The sequence below is a fragment of the Lithobates pipiens genome, unplaced genomic scaffold, assembly GCF_037356315.1.
Source record: "Lithobates pipiens isolate NorthernLeopardFrog02 unplaced genomic scaffold, aLitPip1_a1.2 Scaffold_1, whole genome shotgun sequence".
Classification (NCBI taxonomy): Eukaryota; Metazoa; Chordata; class Amphibia; order Anura; family Ranidae; genus Lithobates; species Lithobates pipiens.
In genome coordinates, this window is record NW_027507685.1 from 169,384,233 (window position 1) to 169,393,051 (window position 8,819).

At 43.4% G+C, this 8,819-nt stretch overlaps 1 protein-coding gene across 1 annotated transcript in view; it reads left to right on the top strand.

The window, feature by feature from the left end:
* The window catches only part of ECM2 (extracellular matrix protein 2), an 85,608-nt gene extending 76,997 nt beyond the window's left edge, over positions 1-8,611 (top strand). Inside the window, exons 8-10 of the mRNA XM_077478860.1 lie at positions 6,110-6,249; positions 7,000-7,326; positions 8,192-8,611. Of these exons, the coding sequence (XP_077334986.1) occupies positions 6,110-6,249; positions 7,000-7,326; positions 8,192-8,372 (648 nt within the window). The 3' untranslated portion in view covers positions 8,373-8,611. The remainder of the gene's footprint in view (positions 1-6,109; positions 6,250-6,999; positions 7,327-8,191) is intronic.
* Positions 8,612-8,819: the final 208 nt, after the last annotated feature.

An 8,819-nucleotide genomic window follows, 5' to 3' on the forward strand; every position in this document is an offset into this window, starting at 1 on the left:
TGGGCTGTGAGCGCCACACGAATTTGGAGCGAACGGCCCATAATGTTCGGGAATTCGCCGAACGGGCGAACAGCCAATGTTCGAGTCGAACGTATGTTCGACTCGAACACGAAGCTCATCCCTAGCCACAGCCCCCAGCCAAAAGTTTCTTTCCCTAATTTTGGATAGTGGGGCAGGATTTCACTGTCTTCATATCTTCACTGTTGCTTACAGCCCCTATTTAACCAGTTGCCGACCGCCGCACGACGATGTACGTCGACAGAATGGCACGGGCAGGCATATGGGCGTACCTGTACGTCCCTGCCTTCCCGCGGGTGGGGGGCCCGATCGGGCCCCCCCCCGGTGCCAGCGGCGGTCAGAATACATTCAGGAGCGATCCGGGATGAGGGGGCGGCCATTCATTCATGGCCACCCCCTCGCGATCGCTCCTGACGAATGGAAGTGCAGCGTGACATCACTTCCTCTCCTGTAATGTAAACACAGGCAGAGGAAGTGATGTAATCTCTCCTCCGTGTCGGTATTTTTCGTTCCTGCACCGAGGAGAGAGGATCGGTGAGTTGCACCAACACTACACTACACAGTAGAACATGCCAGACACACTCTCACCCCCCCTTCACCCCCCGATCACCCCCCCAATCACCCCTGCACCCCCAGTCACAATGACACCAATTGCATTTTTTTTTATTGCATTGGTGTCATTTGTGACTGTAATAACTGTTAGGGAAGTTAGGGTTAGCCCCCTTTAGTTCTAGGGTACCCCCTAACCCCCCCAATAAAGGTTTAACCCCGTGATCACCCCCCGTCGCCAGTGTCACTAAGGCTGGGTTCACATTGCAGCGGTTTATGAGAACGGATGTGATTCGCACCGCACTGCAGTGCAAATCACATCCGATCTCTGTGCGATGCGAGTTCAGCCATACAGATAATATGGCTGAATTCGCATCGCACCCGCCGCACCCACCGCAAACTCGCACGGGACCCTTTTTTTGGTCCGCAGCAGAATCGGATCGCATGGGTGTTCACACCATGCGATCCGATTCCTGTCCGAGTTTGCAGATAGCACTGCGATATGCGAACTGATCTGGGGGTGTCATTAACATTTCACTGACACTCCCAGCAGTTCGCACAGGGCAGTGTGATGTGGGAACCCGCCGCGGATTCGTGGCGTTCCCGCATCGCTCCAGTGTGAACCCAGCCTAATAAGCGATCGTTTTTCTGATCGCTGTATTAGTGTCACAGGTGACGCTAGTTAGGCAGGTAGGTATTTAGGTTTGCCGCAGCTTTTTATAGCGCCAGGGACCCCCATATACTACCGCATAAAGCCCCCTGATTGCCCACTAGTTAACCCTTTCACCAGTGATCACCATATAACTGTTACAGGTGACGCTGGTTGGTTAGTTATTTTTTTATAGTTTCAGGGCACCCGCCATTTATTACCTAATAAAGGTTTAACCCCCTGATCACCCGGCGGGTGATATAAGTTTGAGGGTCAGATAGGGTCTGCGTCTCCCCAGGCAGCGTCAGGTTAGTGCCAGTACCGCTAACACCCACGTGCAAAGCATACACCTCCCTTAGTAATATAGTATCTGATCAAATCTATATTAGCGTCGCCAGCAGTTTAGGTTTCCCAAAACGCATTGTTAGCGGGATCAGCCCAGATACCTGCTAGCACCTGCGTTTAGCCCCTCCGCCAAGCCCAGCCCAGCCCACCCAAGTGCAGTATCGATCGATCAATGTCACTTACAAAACACAACACACATAACTGCAGCGTTCGCAGAGTCAGGCCTGATCCCTGCGATCGCTAACAGTTTTTTTTGTAGCGTTTTGATACAGTCGCTGACAGCCTAGGTGCTTTTTTACTTGTGAGTCTCACTAGTGTACCCCTAAATTTAGGGGTGTCTACTTTCCAAAATGGGGTCATTTGGGGGGGGGGGTTTGTGCCATCTTGGCATTTTATGGCCTTCAAAGCTGCAATAGGTAGTGAGGAGTGAAATCAAAAATTTACACCCTTAGAAATCCTGAAGGCAGTGCTTGGTTTTCGGGGCCCGTACGCGGCTAGGCTCCCAAAAAATCCCACACATGTGGTATCCCTGTACTCAGGAGAAGCAGCAGAATTTATTTTGGGGTGTCATTTCTCATATGCCCATGGCATGTGTGAGCAATATATCATTTAGTGACAACTTTGTGAAAAAAAAAAAAAAAAAAAAAAAAGTTTGTAATTTTCCTGCAACTTGTGGCAAAATATAAAATATTCCATGGACTCAACATGCCTCTCAGCAAATAGCTTGGGGTGTCTACTTTCTAAAATGGCGTCATTTGTGGGGGTTTTGTGCCATCTTGGCATTTTATGGCCTTCAAAACTGTAATAGGTAGTGAGGAGTGAAATCAAAAATTTACGCCCTTAGAAAGCCTGAAGGCGGTGCTTGGTTTTCGGGGGCCCCGTACGTGGCTAGGCTCCCAAAAAATCCCACACATGTGGTATCCCTGTACTCAGGAGAAGCAGCAGAATTTATTTTGGGGTGTCATTTCACATATGCCCATAGCATGTGTGAGCAATATATCATTTAGTGACAACTTTGTGAAAAAAAAAATAAATAAATAAAAGTTTGTAATTTTCCCGCAACTTGTGGCAAAATATAAAATATTCCATGGACTCAACATGCCTCTCAGCAAATAGCTTGGGGTGTCTACTTTCTAAAATGGGGTCATTTGTGGGTGTTTTGTGCCATCTTGGAATTTTATGACCTTCAAAACTGTGATAGGTAGTGAGGAGTGAAATTACAAATGTATGGCCTTAGAAATCCTGAAGGCGGTTCTTGGTTTTCGGGGCCCCGTACGCGGCTAGGCTTCCAAAAAGTCGACCACATGTGGTATCCCCGTACTCAGGAGAAGCAGCAGAATGTATTTTGGGGTACAATTCCACATATAACCATGGCATGTGTGAGCAATATATCATTTAGTGACAACTTTGTGTAAAAAAAAAAAAATTATTTTTTTTTGTCATTATTCAATCGCTTGAGGCAAAAAAAAAAAAATATTCAATGGGCTCAATATGCCTCTTATCAATTTCCTTAGGGTGTCTACTTTCCAAAATAGGGTCATTTGGGGGGGTTTTGTACTGCCCTGCCATTTTAGCACCTCAAGAGATGAGATAGGCAGTCATAAACTAAAAGCTGCGTAAATTCCAGAAAACGTACCTAAGTTTGTAGATGTGACAACTTTTGCGCAAACCAATAAATATACAGTTATTGACTTTTTTTTTTACCAAAGACATTGGCTGAATACATTTTGGCCTAAATGTATGACTAAAATTGAGTTTATTGGATTTTTCTAATAACAAAAAGTAGAAAATATAATTTTTTTTCAAAATTTGCGGTCTTTTTACGTTTATATCGCAAAAAATAAAAATCGCAGAGTCAGTCAAATACCTTTAAAAGAAAGCTCTATTTGTGGGGAAAAAAGGACGCAAATTTTGTTTGGGTACAACATTGCATGACCGCGCAATTACCAGTTAAAGCAGCGCAGTGCCAAAATTGTAAAAAGACCTCTGGTCATTGACCAGCAAAATGGTCCGGTCTGAAAGTGGTTAAAAGACTTCTTCCCACTTCCTATGCGGTCACAGGATAAGTAGTAAATTGGAATATTTCCAACTGGGAAGCAGTCAATAATGAGATAACTTTTTTTAAATTACCGTACATTTGTCAGTCTCTGCTGTTTGTACATTTGTTGGAGAGATTCCCCTCACTTATTGTGTGTTCACCAGACAAGAAGTATAGGGAAAATTCCCCAAAAGGGACATGGACATTAGCAAAAAACTGACCTCCCAAAAACATATTACCAGTAGTTGGACTTTCATTTCTAATATCAGAACTGGTGGAATATCCCAACTATAACACATTAAACCCTTCAGTCGTGCACAGTTGTACAGGCTCCCGTTCTTACGGTGTTCATTAGAAACTGTGGCAAGTCATATAGAGCCTGCCTCATTTCCTGGCTGCTGGTTGCACCATAAATTTTGTTTCAAGCCAACAATTGTTTCTACCACTATGTAGCAAGACTTTAGGGTTTGTGAACCATAGTCTAGATTGGCATCTCTACTTTGTCAGAAGTTTTTCATCATCATAAGCCTAGGCGATAGTCCTGTTCTGCGGTCAACACGTGGTCCTCCGAGATGGCCAAAACAATCAAAGCACAATCCCGATTGGCAATTAATTCCTCTGCCAAGCCAGCCTGTCTTATCCTAGAGCTATGCATAGACATTGAAATGTGTGTACAAATACAAATGCTCAGGCATTCCGGAGTCTATAAACCACAAGAATTGTATCCCAAGTCCAGAAAATCAGAGTACGACCTTATAATTTTACATGAGAAGCTCTCTCTAATGTTTTCTTTGGAAAGAAGCAGAAGGACTGCGCTGAGTGATAGATAATAACAGAGGCAACGTCTCCATAAAACTAGGACTACAGACTAGATATAGGCAGGACAGTAACTACATCCATTGTACTTACAGCTCCCAGCAGTAACTATATATTTCTCTTACACTGACTCTATGGCGCAGAATATGCTGGAAACTCCTTTGCAGTGTGAGGTGCAGTTGGTAGACTATGGCAGCCCATACATATCTGCCCCATCTTGCCATTTGGCACCCATTGTGAAACCTTTAGGCCCCTACAGCAAATAGTCAGCCAGTTTAGTTATTTCAAGGGTGCTGCAGGGAACACAAATATAGCAGCTTTGATTTGGAAAGGCATTTTAATGGCAGTGATCTCTAGCAGTCTGCTGTGGACTACTATTGGAGCATGTCTTCACTCCCTGACTATCATCTAAAGACAACCCAAATCCTCTGGCCATCCTCTGTAACATGACCATAGTCGCTGACAATTTTGCATGACGATGTTAAGGTTCCTTATAATCAATAGTCTGACCACCACTACTCCACACCAGACAATCTCTATAGAAAATGGATCAAAAATCTGTAGGGTACTGATCCAAAATGAGAATACTGTCTCTGGAACTGCAGCCTTACCGATCTTCTCTCTGTTTACTACTACTCGGCACGGAGGATGAAAAAACCCAGTGAGTTCCTCTGGTACCTAGAAAATACTGGAGAAAACTCTTCCTGTGGTCCTTGGTTTTGTTGTCCCCAAAGGAGGTGACTTCCTTCGCTAGTCCAGGCTACCTGGAGCCGCGTTCAAAATGAACGGACTTTCCTCCGTGTGCGGGAAAGTCCGCTCATTACAAAAGTACGGCGGACTAGCACACACACGGGCGGATTGTCCGCCGGACCAAGTCCACCGGATAGTCTGATCGTGTGTACGCGGCATAACAAGTTACTTTTGTCAGATTTGTAACCCTGTTGCCCATTATATAAAATGTAATTGGTCCCACTGTAGGAACCTCCGTGGAGAGCAGACTGAAGCTCCTCCACAGATTTACAATGTTATACACTAGAATGTTTATGGACACCTGACCATCACACCTACCTGTATGTACGCTTGTTGGCCATCTGGTTCCAAAACCATGAACCTTGAATGTGTCTCCACATTTTCTGGAACAGAAAAGGGCCTTCGAATATGGATACCATTAAGTTGGTAGCACACAGTTGACTAAAATGTCTTTGCTTGCTGTAGCATCACCAGTATTTCTTTACAGGAAACACCTGAACTCAAGAGTTTGGAGCGGGTTCCATGTTCCTTAAGCCATATAGTATATGTGATGATCGGGTGGCCATATAGTTGGTGTGATGGTCAGATGTCCACAAAGGTTTGGCCATTTAGTATCTGAGTATCTGTGATGGTCAGGTGTTCACAATCTCTCTTAAATAAGGGGCTTGAGAATAAATATGAGTATATCAAACAAAAGTAAAATATAATATTTGCCAAGTGAAGCATAGACAGTAAATCCACCACGCTGGGTTGTTCTATCCACACTAGACTGATCCTAAGGGGAATTGTGCTCCTCATTTGTACTCCATTCACTGTCTGACTTTAAAATGAAGACATATTACCATTAACACTTACAGCAGATCACTGAAAACACAGCACTGTTAATACTTGTCAGATGTCTTTCCACACGTCACATATTCAGACTTCCTATTTCTTTTGTGCAGGAGCTACATTTGGACAATAATCGGATTGAGGCAGTGCATGAAGGAATTCTCAATAAAACTCTTAATTTGAGTATTATTGCTCTAAGTAACAACAGGCTAATGGAAGATGGCATTGCTCCTCGTGCTTGGATCCACCTTATGTGAGTAAAGGCTGGATGATGAGGCTCCTCAAGGAGAAATAGTGAAAAAGTGAATAATGTTATTTCCAATATAGTTGAGGCAGAAAGAAACCAAACTTCATTCAAGGGGTCTGGGAGCCAAAGGAGGATGCACTTGGGCTATTCCCAGCAAAGATTTTGCCAGTGTTCAATCACCTGAAGGTAGCGGCATATAATCCATGGTCTATAAATACAAAGTCCTGTGCCCTGTACTACATGATTAAGATAAACTTACTATGCAATCTAGAGTCCCCAATAAGTTACAAAACTCTGTTCAGTTTATAAAACTATTACTTCATTAAAATACCGTATCTGTAGACCTTTTGTGGAACCCCCCACCCTTTATAGCTTGGAGTGCTGCTCTAAGTGCTAAATATTACTACTCCGGCGATTCCACTTACAACACACACCAACAGCTCAATGTATGGTAATAGTGAGAATTCAGTGATGCACCCTGACATGTTTCACCCACGGGGACCTCTCTCACTGTAGCATCAGCAGCTGTACTGTAAATTGTTCAAAGCTGGGCCAATGACCTGTAAACTATGTAAAAATGTATCAACAGCTATAGTGCATAAAAAAGGGGTTTGCAGAGACAAATGCATCTAGTTCCCATAGATCAAATCCTTGCATCCATAGTCACTCCAAAACACTGCAAATTACTTATTCAGTTGGGTGTTGACCATTTTTCTCTACAGCTATAGCAGTGTAATATGCTTTTTGTTCCCACAGGAATGTAGAGTCCCTTGATCTGTCTCACAACCGGATGGTACACGTTCCATCCTTTTTACCCCAGGGATTAAAGCAGCTCATCTTGCATCACAACCATATTGAACGCATTCCAGGCTATGTATTTGCTCACATGAAACCAGGGTTGGAGTTCCTTCATCTTTCACACAACCAGCTAAGGGATGATGGCATCCATGCAGTGTCTTATTTTGGCTTGTATAAGTCTCTCACTGAACTTTTGCTGGATAATAATTACCTGCAAAGTATACCACGAGGCATTCTAAACTTGAAATCTTTGCAGGTCCTTCGTCTTAGCTTCAACAAAATCAGGTAAGATACATAAAAAAACTACACTTGCTATCGTGTTACTGTACATGTACCCTAATGAATGCAGTGGGGATTTTGGTCCTTGAAGCAAACAGTCATCCTCTTTACCCTCCCAGGATTCTTGCCTAGGGGGAAAAGTGTACTCAGCTGCCCACAGTCTTGGGATACCACGTAAGTCATCCAAGGAGGCCTTGGGGTATTCTACAGCAAATGTGCTGTGGTACATCATCAGGGGGTTGGCTGTCTGTTCCTGGTTCTTGCAGCCGTCTCAATGATGACATGCTGAGGCACATGTGTATCATCGTGTGGGGAATGGAGGGAAACCTGCAAGAACCAAGAAGAGACAAGTCAGCCTCCCAATAACATCAGATTAGAAGATGGGTATTGTAATTTCTGCCCGAAATCTCCCCCGTTCCCACTGTTAATGCTACAACATATAATGGTAGTTTAGACAGTTATGTGCTTAAAACCTTGTGGTGAAGGCCCTTTTCTGTTCTAGCATGACTATGCCCCTGTGTACAAAGCCAGCTCCATAAAGACAAGGTTTGACCAGTTTGGCATAGAGGAACTTGCATGGCCTGCACAGAACTCTGACTTCAACCCTACTGAACACCTTTGGGAAGAACTAGAACACTGATTAGAACACATCATCATTTTTAATTCAAGAACCTGACCTTAGAAATGCTCTTTTGCCTGAATAGGCACTAACAGCAGAATGTCCATATTAATGGCCATGGTTTTTGAATAGAATATCCAACAAGCTTAGGCGTGATATCATTGTCCACAAATAAGGCAATATAGCATGTCAGGTGGCATAGTTTTGACAGAGCCTGTTGGCAGTATTAACTTTCCTTCTTTTATCTCCAAGGTATGTGCCACTGAACTCCATTTGCGATACCAGGATATCTGAAGATTCCAACCTCGTGTCTGTACATCTGGAGAACAATTACATAAATCGGCGCCACATACCACCCACCGCATTCTCTTGCATCAAGACTTATTACAGCATCATCCTAAGGCCTCAAATTGATGAATATGAGGAATATTAAAGAGTGGAACATCTCAAGAATACTAAAGAAAAGTCCTCACTAAGAAGTTTTACAAAGTATTAATATAAAGCTAGGGAAGGACAATAAAAAGCTACTGTATATTGAACACGAGTGCAGGCATCCACAGAGATAAATGTCCTTCAATCTGAAGACTTGTATGTATATGATGAGTGCTGGTACTCATCTTCAGAACCGACCTACAAATATATGGATAAATAAAGGGGTTTCAAGAAAGTTAATCGTGTACATTTTGTTATTTAGTATGTTCATAGAGGCTAGACTATGACCAGAAGTGGCAAATCATTCCAAATCTAGATCCAAAATAGATCTTTCTGACTGTGACCTAGCGTTATCCTTGGATAGACCATTCCCAATTGTGACCTACTGTTATATTTGGATAGCTCAGTAGATAATATTTGTTCACCAACTCAAAACTCCTAATGCCAC